The sequence below is a fragment of the Mobula hypostoma genome, chromosome 3, assembly GCF_963921235.1.
Source record: "Mobula hypostoma chromosome 3, sMobHyp1.1, whole genome shotgun sequence".
NCBI lineage: Eukaryota > Metazoa > Chordata > Chondrichthyes > Myliobatiformes > Myliobatidae > Mobula > Mobula hypostoma.
Window position 1 is genome coordinate 71,418,194 of NC_086099.1, and position 26,635 is coordinate 71,444,828.

At 42.7% G+C, this 26,635-nt stretch overlaps 1 protein-coding gene across 5 annotated transcripts in view; it reads left to right on the top strand.

The window, feature by feature from the left end:
* Positions 1–26,635, top strand: part of rell1 (RELT like 1) — a 59,934-nt gene that overhangs the window by 10,221 nt on the left and 23,078 nt on the right. For 3 of the 5 annotated variants that reach the window (XM_063043311.1, XM_063043310.1, XM_063043312.1), the window contains exon 2: positions 22,130–22,403. The exons of 1 other annotated variant lie outside the window; for it this stretch is intronic. In XM_063043311.1, the coding sequence (XP_062899381.1) occupies positions 22,151–22,403 (253 nt within the window). In that variant the 5' untranslated portion in view covers positions 22,130–22,150. The remainder of the gene's footprint in view (positions 1–22,129; positions 22,404–26,635) is intronic. One more of the 5 variants, XM_063043313.1, reaches the window with a different exon arrangement.

Below are 26,635 nucleotides of genomic sequence, written 5' to 3' on the forward strand. Positions count from 1 at the left end.
GATCCTTAATTTCTTCATAATGTCTTTTTCTTAACATTAATCACTTCCCATTTCTGAATATTGACCAACACAGTCTTTAACACTGTTGCTGGTGCTTATGGGTTGAAACAGAAGGTCTTCCATGCGATACGACATACCCAAGCACTATATTGCTTTTATTTTAATAAAGTAATGATGCAATACTCTCCTTCCCCTTAACAGTCTATTCTTGTAATAACACATAGCAGCATTGAAGATTCTAGCTTTCAGTGTCAGATTTATATCTGTTCTGAACCTACACTTGGCTTATCCATTGTATATGGGATATGGACAAATGATTATGCTGTTTGTATGAATCTACCTTCTCTTCGACACAGAGAAGAATATTCTCATGCTCCATCCATATTCCCTTTTTAATAAAACCTATGTTATTCACCTGCTTAACCCAATTTCATCCTTGGAAACAATCGGGAATGCTAATGTCACTCCCAAAGCATTACTAGTGGCTCCCGTGCAATCTCTCATGAACCAAATTTTGTTACAAAGCTAAGTCTGGTTTTGAAGTTGGCTTGTCAAATTACGTATCTGGGTATTGGGTCAGTTACGTTTTCTAGTTGCTTATTACTAAATCATGAAGAGATTCTCTCGGCTTGCTTGCTCAAAGTTCTCTGACAACTGATCTTCAACTGTTCTAGCATTCAGTTTCCATAGAGGCCGCATAGTGTTGATCCTCTTTGGAATTCCCTTTTATAATTTAGTGAATAGTACCAGCATGACTTTCCAAGAGCCTGTTTGCTGTTATGCCTGCTTCCCATGTAAATCACTTTCTATGTCCAGTCCATTATCTAATTCCTCTAATGTTTGCTTAACATGCCTAGTTAAGGTCCTGAGCTTGCTGTCCAGGTTCATCAGATCAAGGGCCCTGACAGTGCTCATTATTGTTCTGTAGGCCATTCCCAGGTTATTAATTACCTGTTTGTTTTACAAGTTTACCTCAGATTTCACCTTTTTATTGCTTCCTATCACCTGCTCAAGCAATATTTAAATGTGCAATTTTTTGATTTGTAGTGGACACCATCCTGATAATTGTATGTGGTTATGTTTAAAATCACAGGCATTAGCTCAAGGTTGACATGATCATGCAGGATTTATCTGTTTCTTTTGAGACTAATCCATTCTATTGTTGTTGTAGACCAGGACAAAGTTTGGGAGAGGAATTGGATCAGTGTTATAGCTGTAGGTAGAGAGGGTTACTGATACACAGTACTGTGCAAAAGTCTTAGGCAGATAGCTAGGGTGCTTAAAATCTTTGTGCAGTATTTCCGTAAGTTTGTGTTGTACTATACTGCTGCCACAAAAATAAAACAAATTTAATGGCATATTAAGTGATAATAAATCTGATCTGATACTGGTCTCTATTGTGGACTGAAAGGGAACGGGGCAGGGAGAAGGGAATCATGGTTGGGAAAAGGAGGAGGGAGCAGGAAGACATTCTGTAATGATCAATAAACCAATAGTTTGCAATCGAATTACCTTGTCTAGTGCCTCAGGTTGGTGTATCTGCACTCAACTACCCCCTGCCCCTGACACTCAACTATCCCCTGCCCCTGACACTCCTGTGCTACCTGTCCCACACCCCACCCCCCACCCATGATATTCCACATTCGCCAATGTCCTTTGTTCCAGCCAGATTTATAAACTCACTCACAGGACTGTGCAAAAGTCTTAGGCACCCTAGCTATTGTGTATGTGTGGTCTGTATCGCAATTGAAATAAAAGTCAACAGAATATTTGCTATTTACTGTTGACCCTGATTGTTTCCTAGCACTAATCCTTGTGGCAATTGACTGGTTGCAGCTGCCCAGCCCAAAGGTGAACAGTTTATTCCTGCTATTTTATGTCTGAAAGCTAGTTGTCAATATAGGTAATTTCCAATGAAATTTCAAAATTGAAAAGTCAGGGTGTAATGCATTATGGGTCGCATGTCCAAGAAAGGATGTGTTGGCATTGGAGAAGGTCCAGTGGAGGTTTACAAAAATGATCACAGGAATGAAAGGGTTAACACATGAGGAGTGTTTGATGGCTCTAGGCTTGCAGTCACTGGAGTCTCATGTGGAAGGGTCTCATTGAAACATATTGAATATGGAAAGGCCTATATAGAGTAGATGTGGAAAGGATGTTTCCTATAGTGGGGCGAGCCTAGGACAAGAGGGCACAGCCTCATAATAGATGGACATCCTTTTAGAACAGAGATACAGAGGAATTTCTTTCTCTAGAGGGTAGTGAATCTGTGAAACTAATTGCCACAGATGGCAATGGAGGCCAAGTCATTTGCTGTTTTAAGTGGAGGTTTATTGGCTCCTGATTAGTAAGAGCATCAAAGGTTGTGGGGAAAGGCAGGGGAATGGGACTGAGGGATAATAAATCAACCATGAATGAATGGTGAGCAGATTTGGACTGAATGGTCTAATTCTGCTCCTGTGTCTTATGTTCTTGTACAGTATATTTGTACATGCAAAGAGTGGCACGGTCTTAATGGTGAGAAAGAGGTTCATAAATTAAAGACAAAATCTAATCATTAATGGTGTTATGAAGTTTCAGATCAAAGATCCTTCATCAATGCTATATGAGAAAGATGAATTAGAAATGATAAGGAATTATGGACCAGTTAGGCTAACATCTGTTGATAAATGGCTTGAATCAATCATTGTTGACATAGGACAAAAACAGAAAAACAAAACTAGGAACACTCAATATATCAGAAACACAAGAAATTCTGCTGATGCTAGGAATCTTGAGTAACATGCACAAAGCGCTGGAAGAACTCAGCTAGTCATATAGCATCTATGGAGGGGAATAAACATTTAATGTTTCACATTGAGACCCGACATCAGGACTGAGAAGGAAGGAGGAAGAAGCCAGAAAACAAAGATGAGGAAGGAAAGGGGTACAACCTGGAAGGTGATAGTAAACCAGGTGAGGGGTGAGGTGGGTGGTGCAGGAGGAGGCGATGAGGTAAGAGAAAGGGGAGTGATGGGCAAAAGAGATCAAAGGCTGAAGAAGATATCTGATATGAGGACGATGGACCATGGAAGAAAGGGAAGGAGGGTACTAGAGGGAGGTAATGGGTAGGTGAGGAGAAGTGAAGGAGTGAGAGGGGGACAAGATTGGGGAATGGAAAAAGAGAGGGGGGAAATTACCAGAAGTTATGATGAAACACCTTTTTACTGGGCTTCTATAGCAACTTGGTTCATGAGCCACTGGACTCAGTGGTGAGAAAGCCACCTTTTTCAAACTCCATACGTCTAGGGTTGGTATGACTTGGGTCCAACCAAACCAGAAAGTCAGGATGTTTCGGCCAGCCAAATCCCGATCTGACTGAATACTGCCATGTATAATTATCCGTCGGCAAGAAATAATAGGTCATACACAGCATACAATTATAATGAAGGTTTATTTACAAATGTCAGCTTAATCAAACAGTTGTTAAAAGAGAAAAAAGGGCCATTATAATTAAATCAGTCAAATGTGCACAAGGTTGGAGCTCATATGTTCCAAAATCTGGATGTGTCCCTTACTCGTGGTGTCTTGAACTTCCCATCTTGTACTGCATCGAATTGCCTATTTCAGTTTGATCAAATCCTAGAGTTCTCTCTATCATCTTCTCTCTCCATCTCCTAGCGAAAAGACTACGATCCCCATCAGTGTTAATTACAAAACCTCTCCGCCCAGTTTTCTCCCAATTTCACCATCCTGGTTGGCTGACACAACATTCCTAAGTTGAATATCACAACCCCTTATCTTTAACTGAAACCCAAACACTATCAGCAGGACACACTGCTTCTACAGAAAACTAGTCAATGAAATACCCTACAGCATTGCAATAAAAATCTTACCTAGGGAGTTGCATTGAAATCGATGTTTACGCTGTCAAGTTGGAGATTCCCTAGATGGAATATGAGGTGTTGATCCTCCAACCTTTGATTGGCTTCATTATGGCAGTAGAGGAGGCCGTGGGAATGGGAAGCTGATTTGAAATGGGTGGGTAGTGGGAAATCCTGCCTATTGTGGTGGATGCAGCGAAGGCTTTCAAGGAAGCGCTCCTAATTTACGTAGGGTCTTGCCGTTTATGGAAGAGGTTGCATTGAGAGCTCAGGATTCAGTAGATGATCCTGACAAATTTGCGAGTGAAGTGTTGCTTCACCTGGAAGATGAGGGAGGAGGTGTAGCACTTCTTCTCCTTTAAGGATAAGTGCCAGATGGGAGATCAGTGGGGAAGTATGGGTGATAAGGAAGTCCTGTAGAGAGTGATCCCTATGGAGAGTGGTGGGGGAAGGAAAGATGTGCTTGATGGTAGGATCTGAATATAGATGGCAAAAGTTATGGAGAATGATATGCTGGACACAGAATGTTGAGGGGTATTAGTAAAAGACCAGGGGAACCCTATCCCTATTATGTCCATGGGAGAATGGGTTGAGGGCAGATGTGTGGAAAATGAATGGGACCCAATGTTTCCTCTAATTGGTTATGACCAGTATGTACAAAAATCTTGTGCTGTGCAATTTTTTGGCTCAGTAACAACATGTGCGCACCGAATAATTCCGTGTTAGAAAATGGGAAAGAAAATGTGATTGTGTACGATTGTGAAATATACTTAATATGCTAACGAGGTAGAGGGTGACAACCTTTTGTGCGCAATTTAAAATCCTTAGTGCACTAGTAGTAAAAGATGTGTGCATGCGCACACCTCAGAGGGAATATTGATGGGACCCTGTTCTTTGACGAAGGAGGAAATCTCAGGTTCTGAAGTCTTGTATATTTCAGGATATCCTCTAGCTTTAATGGAAAGGCAAACAGTAAAGGTCTTGACTGTGGCCCTTTGTCATGCCTTTTATTGTGTACTGAACCACAATTACAGCTTCAAGTTCTATCTGGTCGTTCTTTAGTCTATTTTTATGTGTGGATTGTTATTCCCTCATAATTCAAAATGCTGCATTTTATTTTAGTGCTTTGTTTTCTTGGTGATTGAGAATTCTTAAATATTGATGGCTATTCAGCTAAATGACACTTCTTCAGCACCAGAAATTCTCTATGCTGGACACGATAGCAAATGACATTGGGGGAAAAATATGACCTTCAACACTTTTCTTCAGTATATTGATGCCAGTGCTAAAATTGGCTTTGTGGAACACACACTTTTCCTTGGATAAATTGAAGAACACAAATGTTGAAGAATTAAGGCCAGTTCAGATTCTTTTTACATTTCAGCTAGAAGCAAGCAAAATCTCTTGTATCTTAGCAAGTAGATTTCAAAAGTACCACCACTGGTCTGCCAAGATTTCTATAATGCTACCTGTGCTATCCCAGTTTGAGCAGTGTGCACATGCGTGCACTTGAAGAATTAATTGCAAATACTGTTTGTCTCAGATGTCATTTTATGACATTGTTAGGGTAGATTTAAACTACTTTGGCAGTGCATAGAATCCAAGTAGCAGGAAGGCAAATGGAAGACTGGAAAGTGTTGCAGAAGTCAGTGACAGCAGTTGAATAAACAGGACATGCAGGAGAATGGTAGAGTGAGGAAAGCCTAGTGAATTAAATTCTAAGGGAAAGATACGCATGCATCTGGCAAGCAACCTGCGTTCAGTGGCGTTCAGGACTGGCAACCCAGAAAAGGACAAGAGGTCCAGGTATGACCTTCAGGTAGCCATCTTGAATACAAAGTGGCAATTCTGGACCAAACTCGAATCACAAAGGAATGCTTGACAGCTGTAGCAGGGCTTGTATGCCATCATCTCATACAAAGCAAAACAAAGGAACATAAATGATAATAAAGTCTTGCTTCCAGATGAGCTCAATGCCTTTTCTGCTCACTTTGACAGAACATGGAGGTGCTTTCACAAGCTCTTACAGCCCTCAACAGCCCTATGATTTCAGTCTCTGAGGCTGATGTAAGAGCATTCTCCAGTGGGTGGTGAACCCAGAGAAGGCATCTGGCCCAGACAGTGTACCTGGCCAAGTACTGAAGACCTATGTTAATTAATTGGCTGGAGAGTTTACTGACATCTTCAACCTCTCCTTTGGCAGTCTGATGCACCTGTACTCTGTCTCAGAGGCTGATGTCAGAACATCTTTTGAGAGGGTGAACCCTTGCAAGGCAGTAGGTTCAGATGGTGTAGCTGGTAGGGCACTGAAAACCTGTGCCAACCAACTGGTGGAAGTGTTGAAGTTCATCTTCAATCTCTGACTGTTGCTGTCAGAGGTTCTTGTCTTCTTTGAAAGGGCGACAATCATACCAGTGCCCAAGAAGAACAAGGTGAGCTGTGTCAATCTCTATTGCCCAGTTGCACTCACATCTACTGTGAGGGGGAGGGCTTTAAGAGATTGGTCATGTCCAGAATTAAGTCCTGCCTAGGCAAGGACCTGGATCCACTTGTATTTGCCTTTTACTACAGTAGGTCTACAGCAGATACATTCTCCCTGGTTCTCTACTCAGCCTTGGATCACCGGGACAAAAGCAATACCTATGTTAGGCTGCCTTTTGCTGATGATAGCTCAGCGTTCAACACCATCATGCCCTCAGTATTAATCAACAAGCTCCAAAACCTGGGCCTCTGTATCTCCAGCTGCAGGTGAATCCTTGACTTCCTCATTGGAAGCCCACAGTCAGTGCAGATTGGGTATAACATTTCCTCCTTGCTGACAATCAACACAGCACACCCCAAGGATGCATGCTAAGCCCACTGCTGTACTGTCTTAGCACCCATAACTGTGTGTCCAAGTGCAGCTCAGACACATTTATAAGTTTGCTAATGACACAACTATTGTTGACAGAATTTCGGATGGTGATTTGGGGGCATATAGGAGTACAATAAATCAGCTGCTTCAGTGGTGTTGTAACAGCAACCTTACATTCAAAGTCATTATAACCAAGGAAGGTTGGAAAACCAGGGAGATTTCCGTGATCATTTTGGTAGCAGTTTACATTCCACCACAGGCCAATGTCAATCAGGCTTTAGATGATCTGAGCAATGGGATCAACATGCACAAAACAGCACACCCTAATGCCTTCACCATCATTTTGGGGAATTTTAACCAGGCCAGTCTGAAAAAAAATCATCAAACAATTACCATCAACAAATCACTTGCAATACCACAGGAAACAACACACTGGACCTTTGCTACACCACCATCAAGAATGCCTACCGTGCTAATCCACGTCCTCACTTCACGAAGTCTGATCACCTGACTGTACTTCTACTCCCTGAGTATAGGCAGAGACTGAAGACTGCAGCACCAGTAGTGAGGACCAAGACGGTATGGACAAGAGAAGCACAGGAGCACTTATAGGACTGCTTTGAATCAGTGACCTGGACCATATTCAGGGATTCATTTTCGAATCTAGATGAGTATTCTGCAGTTGTTACCAACTTCATTAAAACCTGTGTGGATGAGTGTGTGCCTCCAGCGACTTGCTGTACAACCCCAAACCAAAATCTGTGGATGAACCAGGAGGTATATTGTCTGCTGAAAGCTAGATCGGTGGCATTCAAGTCTGATGACCCAGGTCTGTACCAGAAAACCAGGTATGACTTACGGAGGGCTATTTCAAGGGCAAAGAGACAATTTAGAATGGGGTTGTAGGTGACATTGGATGTACAAGAACTCTGGCAGGGTTTGCAAAACATTAATTCCTACAAAGTGAAACTCAATAGTATGAATGGCAGTGATGCTTCACTACCAGATGGACTTAACGCCTTCAATGCCTGCTTTGAAAGGGAGAATATAACTGCAGCTCTGAAGATGCTTGCTGCACCCGGTGACCCTGTGATCTCTGTCTCAGAGGCCGATGTTAGGCTGTCCTTAAAGAGGGTGAATCCTTGCAAGGCGGGAGGCCCCGACGGAGTGCCTGGTGAGGCTCTGAAAACTTGTGCCAATCAACTGGTGGGAGTATTCAAGGACATTTTCAACCTCTCACTGCTATGGGCGAAAATTCCCACTTGGTTCAAAAAGGCAACAATTATACCAGTGCCTGAGAAGAATAATGTGAGCTGCCTTAATGACTATTGATCAGTAGTACTCACAACTACAGTGATGAAATGCTTTGAGAGGTTGGTCATGACGACTGAACTCCTGCCTCATCAAGGACCTGGCCCACTGCAATTTGCCTATTGCCACAATAAGTCTACGGCAGATGCAATCCTGATTGATAAGTTACAGACCTGGGCCCCTGTACCTTCCTCTGCAATTGGATCCTCGACTTCCTAACCAGAAGACCACAATCTATGTGGATTGGTGATAATATCTCCTCCTCGCTGGCTATCAGCACTGGTGCACCTCAGGTATGTGTGCTTAGCCCACTGCTCTACTCTCTCTACACCCATGACTGTGTGGCTAGGCATAGCTCAAATACCATCTATAAATTTGCTGATGATACAACCATTGTTAGTAGAATTTCAGAAGGAGACAAGAGGGCATACAGGAGTGAAGTATACCAACTAGTGGAGTGGGGTTGTAGCAACAACCTGGCACTCAACATCTGTAAGACGAAAGAGCTGACTGTGGACTTCAGGAAGGGTAAATTGAAGGAACGCATACCAATCCTCAAAGAGATTAGATTAGATTCAACTTTATTGTCATTGTGCCGAGTACAGATTATAAAGCCAATGAAATGCATTTAGCACCTGACCAGAAATGCAAAGAATAGTGTTATTTACAAAACAACTGCGAATAAAAATTAAGTACTACAGCACACAAATATAAAAGTACTGAGATAGTTCAATACGGATGCAATACTGCTTAGCGCTGTGATGAGAGGTTCAGCAGTGTCACAGCCTCAGGGAAGAAGCTCTTCCTGTGCCTGCTGGTGTGGGAGCGGAGGCTCCTGTAGTGCCTACCGGACGGGAGGAGAATAAAAAGTCCATGGTTAGGGTGAGATGCATCCCTGATAATGGTTTTTGCCCTGCCCAGGTAGTGTCGATGGTAGATGTTCTCAATGGTGGGCAATTGGATGCTGATAATCCGCTGGGCAGTTTTCACCACACGCTGGAGTGCTTTGCGGTCCGATATGGGACAATTGCCATACCACATTGTGATGCAGTTATTGAGTATGCTCTCAATGGTACAGCGGTAAAAGTCAGTCAGTATCCTGGGACAGAGGTGAGCTTTCTTGATGCTCTGCAGGAAATAAAGGCGCTTTTGTGCCTTTTTGATCAGGATGGAGGAGTTCAGGGACCAGGTAAGATCCTCGGAAATGTGGACACCAAGGAATTTGAAGCTTGATACATGTTCCACTACAGTTCCGTTGATGTAGATGGGGACGTGAGTGTGACTCCTAGCATGCCTGAAGTCCACAATGATCTCCTTGGTCTTCTGGGTGTTAAGGGCCAGATTGTTGTTGGCACACCACGCAGCCAGGTGCTGGACCTCATCCCTGTAGGCCGTTTCGTCATCACCTCTGATCAGACCAACCACCGTGGTGTCGTCTGCAAACTTGATTATGGCATTAGAACCATGTACAGGAACGCAGTCATAGGTGAAAAGGGAGTACAGAAAAGGGCTCAGCACACAGCCTTGAGGCATGCCGGTGTTCAGGGTGAGAGTGGAGGGGGTGAGGTTGTCGAACTTAACTGATTGGGGTCTGTTAGTCAGAAAGTCCAAGGTCCAATTGCAGAGGGATGAGCTGATACCAAGCTGGCGAAGTCTGGCGATCAGCTTGGAGGGGATCACAGTATTGAATGCCGAACTAAAGTCAATGAACAGCATTCTGATGTAAGAGTTGGGGCTGTCCAGATGGGTCAGGGCAGAGTGAAGTGCCATGGAGATGGCGTCCTCTGTTGACCTGTTGGTACAATAGGCAAATTGATGGGGGTCCAGGGTAGTGAGCAGACAGGATTTCAGATGTGATAGAACCAGTCTCTCAAAGCACTTTGCAATGTTGGGGGTGAGTGCAACTGGACGGAAGTCATTCAGGCTCGTGGCAGTGGAATGCTTCGGCACTGGCACGATGGTGGTGATCTTGAAGCATGTGGGGATAACTGCCTAGGCCAGGGACAGATTAAAAATGTCTGTGAAGACTCCGGCCAACTGCCCTGCACAGACTCTGAGCACACGGCCAGGTATTCCATCCGGACCAGCTGCCTTCCGTACATTCACCTTGCTCAGGGTAGCGTAAACATCAGAGGTGGAAAGTGAGAGAGGCAGTTCAGCAGGTGGGAGATCTGCTGTGAGGGTGACCTCCCTGTTCCCTTGGTCAAAGCGAGCGTAGAAGTAATTGAGCTCATCAGGGAGGGAAGTAGAGCTGGAAGGGGGCACAGTACTAGGAGGTTTGAAGTCTGTAATGACCTGTCTAGAGGGATCGGAAGTGGAGAGAGTGAGCAGTTTCAAGTTCCTGGGTGACAAGATCTCTGAGGACCTAACCTGGTCCCAACATATTGATGCAGTTATAAAGAAGGCAAAACGGCATCTGTACTTCATTAGGAGTTTGAAGAAATTTGGTATGTCAGTAAAAACATTCAAAAACTTCTACAGATGTACTGTTGAAAGCATCTTGACAGGCTGCATCATGTCAGGTGTGGGCGGTGGGGGGGGGTGGTGGGTGTTGTGGTGGTTACTGCACAGGACTGAAAGAAGCTGCAGAGGGTTGTAAAATTAGTCAGCACCATCTTGGGTACTAGCCTACTAAGTACCCAGGACATCTTCAAGGAACGGTGTCTCAGAAAGGCAGTGTCCATTATTACAGACCCCCAGCACCCAGGGCATGCCCTTTTCTCATTGTTACCATCAGGTAGGAGATACAGAAGCCTGAAGGCACACACTCAGCGATTTGGGAACAGCTTCTTCCCCTCAGCCTTCCGTTTCCTAAATGGACATTGAACCCGTGACCACTACCCCACTTTTTAATATAATTATTTTTGTTTTTTTGCACAATCTTGAATCTATTCAATATACATATACTGTAATTGATTTACTGTTTACTTTTTTCTTCTATATTGTGTATTGCATTGAACTGCTGCTGCTAAGTTAATGAATTACACAACACATGCTGGTGATAATAAACCTGATTCTGAATTGATTGTGGGCTTCAGCAAGGGGGAATCGAGGGAACACACACCAGCCCTCGTCGAGGGATCAGCAGTGGAATGGGTAAGAAGTTTTAAGTTCCTGGGTGTCAATATCTCTGAAGATATCCGAGGTCCAACAGATTGATGCAATTACAAAGAAACCATGACTTCAGCTATAATTCATCAGGAGTTTGAGACTTAGTGTGACAACAAAGACTTACAAATTTCTACGGATGTGGTGTGGGGAGCTTTCTAACTGTTTGCATCACTATCTGGTAGGGACAGGCGACTGCACAGGATCAGAAAAAGCTAAAGAAAGTTGCGAACTTGGCCACCTCTATCATGGGCACTAGCTTCCCCAGCATTGAGGACATCTTCAAAAGGCGATGCCTCAAAAAGGCGGCATCCATCATTAGGGATCTGTCACCTAAGTCACGCCCTCTTCTCATTGCTACCATCAAGGAGGAGTTACAGGAGCCTGAAGACACGCACATGCTTTGGGAATAGCTTCCACTCTGCCATCAGATTTCTGAATGGATAGATTGTCAACCCACATACTCTTTTTGTACTACTTATTTAATGCGTTTTAAAAATATTTTTATCGTAATTTAGTGTTTTTTTTAAAAATTATAGTAGCTTCCAGTTAATTAGGACAATGAGACCAGTACATTTTGGCCCCATTAAGCAGCTGCCCCAGTTAACTGAAGTTTCATGGCAATAGTTAAAAAGGTTTTTTAAAAAAAAAATTGAACTATCACTTGAGTGTGTAACAAATTATGTATTTAAATGAAATACAGAACAAATTGGAAGACTACCAAAACTACAATTGTACTAGACAATGGTATATTGGTTCCTATGTTATTGATTGAGGAATTCATTCAGAGTATGCTGCCATGTTCTTTTGATTGACTGTAAATAAACAAAATCAGCACAGGGACTTAGTGCAGGTAATGGAATTGACTTTATTTCTTACGTCCTTCATATGCATGAGGAGTAAAAATCTTAGTTATGTCTCCCTCTGAATGTGTAATCATAGTAATTTATAATTATAATAAATTGAACAGTCAATGTAACATAGAAATACAGTCATATCAGCATGAGTTAATCAGTCTGATGGCCTGGTGGAAGAATCTGTCCCGGAGCTTGTTGGTCCTGTTATGCTGTGGTACTGTTTCACGGATGGTAGCAGCTGGAATAGATTGTGGTTGGGGTGACTCAGCTCCCCAATGACCCTTCGGGCCCTTTTCCCACACCTGTCTTTGAAAATGTCCTGAATCATGGGATGTTCACAACTACAGATGCGCTGGCTGTCCGCACCACTCTCTGCAGAATCCTGCGATTAAGAGGGGTACAGTTCCCATACCAGGCAGTGATGCAGCCAGTCAGCATGCTCTGAATTGTGTCCCTGTAGAAAGTTCTTAGGATTAGAGGGCCCATACCAAACTTACTCAACTGTCTGAGGTGAAAGAGGTGCTGTTGTGCCTTTTTCACCGCACAGCTGGTGTGTACAAACCACATGAGGTCCTTAGTGATGTGGATGATGAGGAACTTGAAGCTGTTTACCCTTTCAACCCCGGATCCATTGATGTCAATAGGGGTTAGCCTGTCTCCATTCCTCCAGTAATCTACAACCAGCTCCTTTGTTTTTGCAACATTGAGGGAGAGGTTGTTTTCTTGACACAAGAGAGATGACTTCTTCCCTGTAGACCAGCTCGTTATTGCTTGAGATTAGACCAATCAATGTAGTGTTGTTGGCAAATTTACTTAGCAGATTGGAGCTGTGGGTAGTGACGCAGTCATGGGTATACAGAGAGTAAATGAGAGGGCTTAGGACACAGCCCTGAGGGGCACCTGTGTTGAGAATCAGAGGGTTGGAGGTGAGGGAGCCCACTCTTACCACCTGCTGGTGATTTGACAGGAAGTCCAGTATCCAGCTGCACAAGGCAGGGTGAAGGCCAAGGTCTCTGAGCTTCCTGTCGAGCCTGGATAGAATTATGGTGTTGAATGCTGAACCGTAGTCCAAGAACAGCATTCTCACATAAGCATCCTTCTTCTCCAGATGTGCAAGGACAGTATGTAGACCAGTGGCTATTGCGTCATCTGTCGACCAGTTGTTTCGGCAGGTGAATTGTAGGGGATCCAGTTTGAGTAATAGCATGTTGCAGATGTGGTCCTTGACCAGCCTCTCAAAGCATTTGCCTTTCATGCAATGCTTTCAGTGATTGCATCCTCTAAATCTTAATTTTCATTGCAACATTCAAAATGATTGTTGATACCTTAAGTCTTCATAGTTCCTGACTTGTTGAAGTAGTGAAAACATTTCATTTTCACTCCCAGCTGTTTCTGGCATCTGTAAGCCTGAATGTTTGAAACTGCAGTGTCTTATTGCTTATTTCTGGACCACTATCAGTGACAAAAGTGGCTAATTTTTGAAGACAAACAGATGTAACTGACTTTATTTAAAAACTGTTCACTCTAAGCAGAAAAAGCAGATGTAGTATGTAATGGCCACACAAGTAAACATGACTGACCCTAGTTGAAAACTGTTTGGCCACAGTCTCCTATCCGAATTAAGTGGTATAGCATCTAGTGGTCTAGTCGTTTTAGTTCTTTAAGAGTTGCCCTGAATAAGTGGCTGCCCCAATTAACTGATAACTCAGTTAACAAATTCATGGTATTATGTATTGCAATGTACTGATGCTGCAAAACAACAAACTTCACAGTGTATTCCAGTGATATTAATTCTGATTCTGCTTCAAGCAGACTTCAATCATGTCTGTTCCTGAGAAGTATGTGGTAATCTGTCTTAATGACTAGCGTTCAGTAGCACTTATGAACTCTGTGATGAAGTGCTTTGAGAGGTTGGCATATTAATTTCTGCTTGAGAAGTGACTTGGATCTGCTCCAATTTGCCTACAGTCACAACAGGTCAACAGATGCCATCTAGACAATGAGGATACATACATCAGGATGCTCTCCATTGACTACAGCTCAACATTCAATCACTAGCCTTCAAGACCAAGGCCTTAATACCTCCTTGTGTAACTAGATCCTCTATTTCCTCACTTGCAGACCCAAGACAGTATGGAACCAGTAACATCTGACAGGAGATGGCAGCAAAATTTCTTCCACAATCACAATCATCACAGGCGCAACCCATGGCTGTGTGCGTAGCCCTCTGCTCTATTTGCTTACACCCATGACCTTGTGATCAAGATCAGCTCCAATGCCATATTTAAGTTTGCTGATGACACCACTGCCATTGGCTGTATCAAAGGTGATGATGAATTGGCATATTGGAGGGAGACTGAAAATCTGCTTGAGTGGTCCCACAACAACAACCTCTCATTCAACATCAGCAAAATCAAGGAACTGATTATTGACCATAGGAGGAAGAAACTGGAGGTCCATGAGGCAGTCCTCATTAGCGAATCAGAGGTGGAGAGGGTCAGTAACTTCAGATTCCGTGATATTATCATTTCACAGGCTCTGTCCTGGGACCAACACGCAAGTACCATTGCAAAGAGGGCACAGCAGTCACGGTAGCAGAGCGAATACCACGAGGCATTGGAATTTGCAGTTTCAGTACCAGCATCTTCTGAAAGGCAAATCTACATCCTCCCAGTGAAATGCATGGATTTTTCCAGGTCCTCTGGTTTCTTCCCACAGTCAGCAATGTACTGGGTAGGTTAATTGGTTGTTATAAATTGTCCTGTGATTAGGATAGGGTTAAATTGGGGCGTTTGGTGGGGTAATTACTGGGTGGTGTGGCTCGAAGTGACAGAAGGGCCTATTCTGTAATGTATCTCCAAATAGATATTAATTGTTCCTACCATCTGTTGACCCAAATGCTTTTTTTTTGGGCAGACCTTGTCAGGTCTATGTGGTACAGGCTTGTTCCTCCACTTTCAAATTTGGTTGCCATAAGTTCCACAGAATGGAGTTAATGAACCATTTTACAATTGCATGAATATTTTGCCTAGAGAATTTTGTTGGAAACTGCCAGATATCAGAAAAAGTAAACAGTTGTAAATACTGCAGTTGATTCAGAATTATTTGTATACAATTTTGAATTGGAAGTAGAACTTTTTCTGTATCTTAGTAAAATTTTTTTCATGCACATTCTATCCTTTCTGTAGCTCTTGAGATCTCACCTAGAGCACCCTGAACCCAAGAGTTCAGTAGTTTTAAATGTTGCCGATATAGGACTTAAAAATAAATTCAGATAAATTTATTAGTTATACTTATTCCTGTCTTTAGGTTCTGGTAGTTTTAATAAAGTAAAAATAAATAAACCTACGACTTGCCTTTGGGGTGGTTTGTTTCATAAACTAGCTAATTGTGCCTGACACGAGGAAATCTGCAGATGCTGGAATTTCAACCAAAACACATAAGTTGCTGGTGAACACAGCAGGCCAGGTAGCATCTCTAAGAAGAGGTACAGTCGACATTTCGGGTCGAGACCCTTTGTCCTGGCCTGCTGCGTTCACCAGCAACTTTTATGTGTGTTAATTGTGCCTGAACCTACATTCAGTACATTAGTACTCTGAAGAGTTCACTGGCAGAGCTAGAAGTCTGATGTTGATCTCCCGATCACCTGACTTCTGGAACTGGATCCACACACAAGTATGATTTAGCCCAGTGCTTCAGCTGAGTCTTAGTTAGAAGTCATGCAACATGGATACAGGCAATTCAGCCCATCATGTCCATGCTAACCAGTGAGCACCCATCCTTATCCCATTTTCCAGCACTTGGCTGTAGCCTTTAATGCCTAATTCAAATGTTCATCTGGAAGCTCTTCAAGTGCTATTAGTAACTCTGCTTCTACAACCTCCCTGGTAATGGATTCCAGACATTTGCTGTTCTCTGGGTTAAAAGGATCCCACTTGGAACGCCCAACATCTCTTACCCCTATCCTAATATCGTAATTCTATGTCCGCTTGCTTTATTATTCTCTAATGGGAAATGATTCCTTCAATCCATCTTATCTACACCTCATCATGTTTTATTAAATTACAATATAACCTTCCTGTCCTTCTCTTCAGTGCACTGACTGGTGAAGGGCAGCATCAGATTTGCCTTTTTAATCATGTATCAACTTGCATTGTCAGCTTCAGGGATCTTCAGATTTGCATACCAAAGTACCTCTTCCTCAGGACTGCTTAAGACCTTTCCATTCATGCTATATATTCCAGCCTCATTAGCACTCCCAAAACATGTTGCCTCACTTTTATCTGGATTAAACTCTATCTTCTATTTCTCAGCCTAAACTGTGCTTCATAAAGATTTTGTCCTTTGTCTTTAAAACCTTATCATGAAATCCAATATCCAACATGTTTTTGAGTTGCATTTAAGAAGCCTACTGCTTGTAAAGGTTTTGGCACTGTGTGTGTGTGTGTGTGTGTGTGTGTGTGTATGTATATATATATAATATTTGCCACTTGCCTTCTCATTTTTCCTAACCTGTTACTCTCTTGTAGTCTCTTCTTATCCTAATTCCCTATATATTAGTATCCAAGTCATTACATCAGACTTTTAAAATGAAAACAGAAAATGCAAGAAACAATCCTAGAATCATTCAGCGCAGATTTGGGCCATTTGGCCCATGCCTTGCACTTTCTCGACCTACCTACATTGATTTCTATTACCTATTTAGCTCTGTAGCTTCTATGCCTTTGGTGATCTAAATATTTGTTTAGATGAAGTGTTGTAAAGGTGTCTGTCTCCAACAGATCATCAAAATGTATGGGATTGTGAATCCCATTCAAATCCTCTTTGAACCTTCCACTCTCATCTTAAACTTACACTGTCTTGTCCTTGATCAGGGAAAGAGATTTTTACTATTTACTCTATTGATTTTCCTTGCTCCCTTCTCCCCTTCTCCAGTCTCTCATTTTAACTGTGATGTCCCACTTCAGGTAACATCCTGGTGGATCTCCTCTGCATCCTCTTCAGCACAACCTCATCCTTTTTCTAGTGTGGCTACCAGAACTGCATACAATAGTCTAGGTATGGTATGACAATATTTTGTAAAGCTGTAACATGATGTACCACTCTTGACTTCACTGGCAACGGAGTCTTGTCATCTTCAGAAGTTTTCTGATGACTCTGCCATAGTTGGATGCATCAGCAAGGGACATGAGGCTGAGTACAGGGCTACGGTAGGAAACTTTGTCACATGGTGCGAGCAGAATTATCTGCAGCTTAATGTGAAAAAGACTAAGGAGCTGGTGGTAGACCTGAGGAGAGCTAAGGTACCAGTGACCCCTGTTTCCATCCAGGGGGTCAGTGTGGACATGGTGGAGGATTACAAATACCTGGGGATACGAATTGACAATAAACTGGACTGGTCAAAGAACACTGAGGCTGTCTACAAGAAGGGTCAGAGCCATCTCTATTTCCTGAGGAGACTGAGGTCCTTTAACATCTGCTGGACGCTGCTGAGGATGTTCTCCGAGTCTGTGGTGGCCAGTGCGATCATGTTTGTTGTTGTGTGCTGGGGCAGCAGGCTGACGGTAGCAGACACCAACAGAATCAACAAACTCATTCGTAAGCCCAGTGATGTTGTGGGGATGGAACTGGACTCTCTGATGGTGGTGTCTGAAAAGAGGATGCTGTCTAAGTTGCATGCCGTCTTGGTCAATGTCTCCCATCCACTACATAATGTACTGGGTGGGCACAGGAGTACATTCAGCCAGAGACTCATTCCTCCGAGATGCAGCACAGAGCATCATAGGAAGTCATTCCTGCCTGTGGCCATCAAACTTTACAACTCCTCCCTTGGAGGGGCAGACACCCTGAGCCAATAGGTGGGTCCTGGACTTATTTCCTGGCATAATTTACATATTACTATTTAACTATTTATGGTTTTATTACTATTTATTATTTATGGTGCAACTGTAACGAAAACCAATTTCCCCCGCAATCAATAAAGTACGACTATGACTGTGACTATGACTATAGAATATAAGCATGCTGAGTGCTTTATTCGCCATCTTTTCCGTTGGTGCAGCCAGTTTCAAGGAATCTTTGGACTTGAATTCCAATGTCTGTCTGTTCATCAACCCTCCCATTGCTCCACTATTTTTTACCGTATACATACTATACTTATTTGCCTTCCCAAACACATCACCTTATACTTATCAGGATTAAATTGCATTGCCATTGATTTGCCCAGTTTTCCAGCTAATCCACATTATGCTGCAGCCTTAAATAATCTTTCTTGCTATCTATATCACTAGCAATTTTGGCATCATCTGCAAATTGAAATATTAAGCCCTATACATTCACAAGCAAGTTGCAACTGTATATTACAAACATCAAAGGTGTCAGCAAACACAAGGAATTCTGCAGACGCTGGAAATTCAAGCAACACACATCAAAGTTGCTGGTGAACGCAGCAGGCCAGGCAGCATCTCTAGGAAGAGGTACAGTTGACGTTTCGGGCCGAGACCCTTCGTCAGGACTAACTGAAAGAAGAGCTAGTAAGAGATTTGAAAGTGGGAGGGGGAGATCCAAAATAATAGGAGAAGACAGGAGGGGGAGGGATGGAGCCAAGAGCTGGACAGTTGATTGGCAAAAGGGATATTAGAGGATCATGGGACAGGAGGCCCAGGGAGAAAGAAAGGGGGGGAAGCCCCTATCATTTTGGATCTCCTCTTCCCCCTCCCACTTTCAAATCTCTTACTAGCTCTTCTTTCAGTTAGTCCTGACGAAGGGTCTCGGCCCAAAACGTCGACTGTACCGCTTCCTAGAGATGCTGCCCGGCCTGCTGCGTTCACCGGCAACTTTGATGTGTGTTGTTTGAAATTCCAGCATGGCTCCCCTTGTCCTCACCTACCACCCCATCAGACTCCGGGTCCAACGTATTATTCTCCGTAACTTCCGCCACCTCCAATGGGATCCTACCACTAAGCACATCTTTCCCTCCCCCCCGCCCCCGCTTTCCACAGGGATCGCTCCCTACGCGATTCCCTTGTCCATTTGCCCCCCCCATCCCTCCCCACTGATCTCCCTCCTGGCACTCATCCTTGTAAGTGGAACAAGTGCTACACATGCCCTTACACTTCCTCCCTTATCACCATTCAGGGCCCCAGACAGTCTTTCCAGGTGAGGCGACACTTCACCTATGAGTCGGCTGGGGTGATATACTGCGTCCTGATGTGGCCTTCTATGTATTGGTGAGACCCGATGCAGACGGGGAGATCGTTTTGCTGAACACCTACGCTCTGTCCGCCAGAGAAAGCAGGATCTCCCAGTGGCCACTCATTTTAATTCCAAGTCCCATTCCCATTCTGATATGTCTATCCACGACCTCCTCTACTGTAAAGATGAAGCCACACTCAGGTTGGAGAAACAACACCTTATATTCCGTCTGGGTAGCCTCCAGCCTGATGGCATGAACATTGACTGCTCAAACCTCTGCTAATGCCCCACCTCCCCTTGTACCCTATCCGTTATTAATTTATATACACACATTCTTTTTCTCTCTCTCCTTTTTCTCCCTCTGTCCCTCTCACTATACCCCTTGCCCATCCTCTGGGTTCTCCCCCCCCCTTTTTCTTTCTCCCTGGGCCTCCTGTCCCATGATCCTCTCATATCCCTTTTGCCAATCACCTGCCCAGCTCTTGGCTCCATCCCTCCCCCTCCTGTCTTCTCCTATCATTTTGAATCTCCCCCTCCCCCTCCAACTTTCAAATCTCTTACTAGCTCTTCCTTCAGTTAGTCCTGACGAAGGGTCTCGGCCCGAAACGTCAACTGTACCTCTTCCTAGAGATGTTGCCTGGCTTGCTGCGTTCACCAGCAACTTTGAAGTGTGTTGATCAAAGGTGACAGTACTGATCCTTGTGATATACCACTGGCCATAGACTTTGAATCAGAAAATTGACTCTCCAGCATTACTGTTGTTTCCCAATGCCAAGTCAATTTTGGATCCAGCTTTGTAGCTGTCTGGAATCCAAGGCTCTAATCTGATATGTGGGATCGTGATAAAGGCCAAATTAAAGTCCATATCGACAACATCTACCACAATTTCCTCATCAATGTGCTTAGATACCATATTGGAAAAAAACTAATTTTTGATGCAGGATTTTCTATTTTTTAAAAATTAAGATGACTATCCTGAATCAATTTAAACGCAAACAACAGGAATTCTGCAGATGCTGGAAATTCAAGCAACATACATCAAAGTTGCTGGTGAACGCAGCAGGCCAAGCAGCATCTATAGGAAGAGGTGCCGTCGACGTTTCAGGCCGAGACCCTTCGTCAGGACTAACAGTCCTGACGAAGGGTCTCGGCCTGAAACGTCGACTGCACCTCTTCCTACGGATGCTGCCTGGCCTGCTGCGTTCACCAGCAACTTTGATGTGTGTATCCTGAATCAATCCTGTGTTTTCAAGTAAATTGTATCCCTTTTTCTCCCCCAATAGCTTTCTTACTACTGATGTAAAACTCGCCAGTCTATAGTTATGAGGCTTCTCCCTGCTTTCCTCTCTGAATAAAGGAACACATTTTTGCTATCTGTCAGTAATCTGGTAGTTCACCAATGGCTAATGAAGATACACAATTGTTCAATAGAGCCTCAATAGTCCCCCCACATGCCTCCCATAACCTATAAACACCTCCTGAGATTTGTCCACTTTTATGCATTCCAAAACCTCTAGCATATTCTTTCTAATGGACTGTTTGTAGCATTCACACCAGGGTCACCAGACTCAGAAACAGTTTCTTTCTCCAAGCAGAAGGCTGATCAACATCTCCACCCACTAATTGCACCACTACTTCATTATCTCCTGTCAGTCACCTTATGCACAGCCTAGCATCACATTATGGATATAAAATCAATCTATGTATATAAGCAATCATATGTATTTATATTTATTGTTTTTATTATCTTTGTGTTCTGTTTCTTTTATGTTAATTTTGTGCTGCATCAGAACTGGAGTAACAATAATTCTGTTGTTCTGTATACTTGTGTGCAGGAAATAACATTAAACAATCTTGAATCTAATGTTGAAATGCCCCAGAACTTTGGTGTCCCTTTCCCTGAACATTTACTCCACTGTATTCTTGGTGAATGCAGATGAGAAATATTCTTCTATGACATTTCCCACATCCCTGGACTGCATACATGAAAATCTGGAATGCATTATCTAAGAAGTATGGAATTGAATACAATTAAGAGAACAATTTAAGAGACAGCCAGACAGACACTTAAATAAGCAAGGCAATATATTTCTAAACATGAGGAAATCTGCAGATGGCCATCCAAAGCAACCCACAAAATGCCGGAGGAACTCAGCAGCCAGGCAGCGTCCATGGAAAAGAGTAAACAGTTTACATTTTGGGCTGAGACCCTTCTTCAGGACCGGAAAGGAACGCGAGAAGTCAGAGTAAGAAGGTGGGGGGAGGGGAGGAAGAAGTACAAGGCACTATATTTGGTGAAATGTCAGGCTTCACTTTAAGCTTGTCTGCCAATGATAATTCATGGGTAAGTCAGGCAGCATCAACAGACGAAGAAGCAGCATTGATGTCTTGGGTCGAACCCTTTATTAGAACAGTAAGATAGAAAATAAATTAATTTTAAGCTGCAGAGAGGGTGCAGGAGAGATGGACAAGAAAGAAAATCTCTAATAGTGTGAGGTTAGGGTCATTGGGTGATAAGCCATTGATTAAACCATCTGGTTAATAGATAACTAAGGGAGGCTAGAGAAAATATGCGAAAGAATATGTAAAAGCTGAAATGCTGATTAGGCAGTTTTAATGCCGAGATGAAGGAAGAGTTGATACTACAGATAACCTACAGTAGAACTGGACAATTCCAGTACAAGTACAGAGAATGAGTGACGTGAAATTGTTGAATTCCATCGTGGTCTCAAGTCTACAACATGACCAGGTGGAGGGTGAGCTGCAGCGCCTCAAGATTGCATCAGGATTTATTAATACAGTGCATGGGAGTATAGACACAGAGACACACACACTTCAAAATGTGAAATGTCTAGAAAACTGAAGTGCCAAGGAACTGGGAGGTCAGGACAAAGCAAAAATGCTCCACAAAGTAATCATTAATCTGCATTTGGTTTCTTCAGTACAGAGAGACTGAAGGCATTATGCCAGTGAACTGCTGCTTCAACTGGAAGGACTGTTTGGATTCTGGAACGTTGAGGATGGATGAGTTTATTTTCAGAAGAGCGGGGATTCATCTTCTATGGTTGCATGGAAAGTGCAGAATGAGAAAACAAATTTTCAAGCAACACACATCAAAGTTGCTGGTGAACGCAGCAGGCCAGGCAGCATCTCTGGGAAGAGGTACAGTCGACGTTTTGGGCCGAGTCCCTTCATCAGGACTCATCAGAAGAGCTAGTAAGAGATTTGAAAGTGGGAGGGGGAGGGGGAGATCCAAAATGATAGGAGAAGACAGGAGGGGGAGGGATGGAGCCAAGAGCTGGACAGGTGATTGGCAAAAGGGATATGAGAGGATCACGGGACAGGAGGTCCAGGGAGAAAGAAAAGGGGGAGGGGGGGAACCCAGAGGATGGGCAAGGGGTATAGTGAGAGGGACAGAGGGAGAAAAAGGAGAGAAAGAAAAAGAACGTGTGTGTATATAAATAAGTAATGGATGGGGTACGAGGGGGAGGTGGGGCATTAGCGGAAGTTTGAGAAGTCAATGTTATTTTTTCAGTTGTAAATTAAACTTCTGGCAACTTCAAATGCCTCTTACTACTTTATCCTGATCTTTATTCTCTCTGAAGCTTCCCCATTGCCCGGAACTTCTACATGTTGGATGTGCCTTTGCTTCTCAGATTCAACATGACTATCATATCTACCATTTTCCCAATCCTCTGATATTTATTCTATCTAGAAGGAAAAAGAACATTGGGTAAGCCCACTGCAATTTCTTCATCCGCTTCTTCCCCAACTTAAGGTGTCCAGGGATGCTCTGTTTTAGCAAACTCAGGCTTTCCAACATCCTTAAATTTTACCCCCATCCAATATTTCTACTTCCTATTTTATTGAAGGTTCGTAAAACGTGCAGGTGTGCTAGTGCATATAGATTACTTGTAAATCAGCTGTTAGTTCAAAATTAGACAATCAAACAAATGATACCCATTTGTATAATTTCTTAATTTAAGTATTACAGATAAAACATATTTAGGAAGCCCTCAGGAACGCATCCCTATTTTCTCCATTTAAATAATTATTTAATTATGTGTCAACTTCGAGGAACGTATCCCTTGCATATAACGAGGATAGGGTGTATTGCTTTTTAGAGGAAGTCCTGCATCCACTGTTTCGGAACAAAAAATGCATAATACTTTACCACCCTTTTTAATCTTTCACTGCACCATTCTTGAAGATCTATGCTGTTTCTCCCATCATTTGAACATTTTTTTGTTTCTTTCCCGGAGTTTATTTGGTTTTTTGAACCAGCTGAAAAGGGTAAGCAGAATTTTAAAAATATATTGCTGATAAACGTAAATGCCTGAACATCTCCCTCTGCAACTGGATCCCATACTTCCTGATTGGGAGGCCTCAGTCAGTCCAGATCAGGAGCAGCATCTCCAATACCGTCACACTGAGCATGGGGCCCTCCCAGGGCTGTGTGCTCAGTCCACTGCTGTTCACTCTGCTGACTGACGATTGCAGCAACACACAGCTTGAATCACATCATCAAGTTTGCCAATGACACGACCATGGTGGGTCTCATCAGTAAGAACGACGAGTCAGCATACAGAGAGGAGGTGCACTGGCTAACAGACTGGTGCAGAGCCAACAACCTGTCTCTGAATGTGAACAAAACAAAAGAGATGGTTGTTGACTTCAGGAGAGCACGGAGCGACCACTCTCCGCTGAACATTGATGGCTGCTCCGTTGAGATTGTTAAGAGCACCAAATTTCTTGGTGTTCACCTGGCAGAGAATCTCACCTGGTCCCTCAATACCAGCTCCATAGCAAAGAAAGCCCAGCAGCGTCTCTACTTTCTGCGAAGGCTGAGAAAAGTCCATCTCCCACCCCCCATCCTCACCACATTCTGCAGATGATGTATCGAGAGCATCCTGAGCCACTGCATCACTGCCCAGTTTGGGAATTGCACCGTCTCGGATTGCAAGACCCTGCAGTGGATAGTGAGGTCAGCTGAGAAGATCATCGGAGTCTCTCTTCCTGCCATTACAGACATTTACACCACACACTGCATCCGCAAAGCAAACAGCATTATGAAGGACCCCACGCACCCCTCACACAAACTCTTCTCCCTCCTGCCATCTGGCAAAAGGCACCGAAGCATTCGGGCTCTCACAACCAGACTGCGCAACAGTTTCTTCCCCCAAGCCGTCAGACTCCTTAATACCCAGAGACTAGACTGACATCTACATCATTTATTATTATATTGTAATTTGTCCTCTACTGTGCCTGTTGTCTTGTTTATTAATTATTGTACTGCCCTGCACTGTTTTGTGTACTTTATGTAGTCCTGTGCAGGTCTGTGGTCTGGTGTAGTTTTTATGTTGTTTTATGTAATGTAGTATAGCCTTGTGCTGTCTCACATAGTCTAGTGTAGTTTTGTGTTGTTTCATGTAGCACCATGGTCCTGGAGGAATGTTGTTTCGTTTTTACTGTGTATTGTACCAGCAGCTTATGGTCGAAATGACAATAAACTTGACTTGACTTGAAATAATAGTTTTATTAATATAAATAAAATGTTTATTGCAAAAAATAAATTCATGGACGTGCTAAACTATTGTGTTTACTGTTTTATCACTGAAAATCCAGTGTTCACTCACAAACAGAAGAAAAAATATAAACAAAGCAAACCCAACTGTTTACTCTCCAAATACTGGTGTGTACACCAGGTCAGAATGTAACATCTAGCATCATGTGTTCTTGCAACCATCTAGCTGGCGGCAAGTTAGCATTCTCTGTGAAAGCACCTTTCTGTTTATGGGTTGGGAAAAATTGCTCACTGTTTCTTTTAACAGTAAAGATCATCAGTATGTGTCTTTTATATTATGGCTGGTGTTAGAATCAATGGGCAGCACTGCATGCAGCTGCCTGCAAGATTTTTGCATGTGCCATTTTGGGCATGTGTGCCATAGGTTTGCCTTCCCTGCTATTCGCATTCTTTGCATAATTTTCCACTTGCCCTTCTAGTTAGCTCTCTCCAGTCTTTCCTTGCTGTTTTTTAAAAAAATTGATATATCACATCCTTTATTTCATCAAATTCTTTCATTTGTTATACAGGGAGCTTTAGCTTTGATATCTTTTGACCCTTGAGAATGTACCTCTCTTGTATCTGAACTTGTTCAGAGCTGCACACATTAGAATTGCTGCATAATTCTTTGGAAGAATGTTTCTGATATATATGTTAACGTAGGATGTTGGGAAGAACATCTGATAAAACTTCTCATCTTTGAGTAGTTGAGTAATGGAATTTTTAATGTCTGTCTCAATGTAAAGATGAGGACTTGTCTGCAAATAAGATTTCAAACCAAAACCTGCTAGTTGATAACACTACCAAATAATGTATAGTAGTCTTAACTTTAGCTCAGTTTCAGCACTCTCAGCCTATCTGATTTGCAGAGTATAGAACTTCAGGATGGTGGTGAACTTCATATTTAATTTTCTTGTTGCTGTATTATCTTTGTTGTTATTCACAGTTCCTCCTCTTTATACTGTTAAGTAATTTGCTGGTAAATGTGCCATTTTAAACTTTGTCATGCAATAAATTTTGCTGATCTTGAATGGTATTGGAATAAATATTAGCATGAAAACATTTTCACATGCATATAATGGCTGACATGAAGTGGGAAGTATTCTATAATTATACAACTGTGTCTGTCCATTTGTTCATATTGCACATCTTCCATCCAGAATTATTTTATAGTTGTGGGGAAGGGTTGTACTGACAAGTCCAGCATTTACTGCTGTACATTGAAACCAAGCATAAACAAATTGAAACAGCATGAACAAACATTTAATGTTCCATCATTGACTCTACTAATAATTTTGTAAGAAAACTAATTTACCTAAAAGATTCCTTCCCTTTAACAAATGCTGCAAGCATTAAATACATAAATTATATTGAACATGTATTATCTTGCCTGCTCTACTTATTAATGCTGTCTGTTACATCTTTGAAGCAAATTTCAACCTATTGCTATTAGTTGTTACCTTGAGGGGGTAGTGGGGTGCTTTCGTGAATCATGTGCCTCTACAAAATCTGTTGTTAGGATAGTTCTTCAGTACTTGACCAACCTGGCCATTAGTTATGAGTACATTCTGTTCTTGTACTACTTCCATTCCAAACATACTCTCTCAGGTCAAACAATGATTCATCAGCTAAGGGAGGATAACTAAAGGCAGCCTCCAGGAAAATTTCTCGCTTGCCCTTGACCCAATGACAAGAGAATACATTGGGTTGAGACTCCATATTGAGAGCCCCTTTGTAATCCTATATGTATTTTAATGTTCAGTCATTTTCAGTTGGTCTGTCTTGATTCTTCTGAGAACGGGACAGATTTCCTACTCAAGTAGAGTAGGACAAGAGTAGCCAAACTTGTAGGACCTCAGAGACACTGATTTTTACATACAAATTT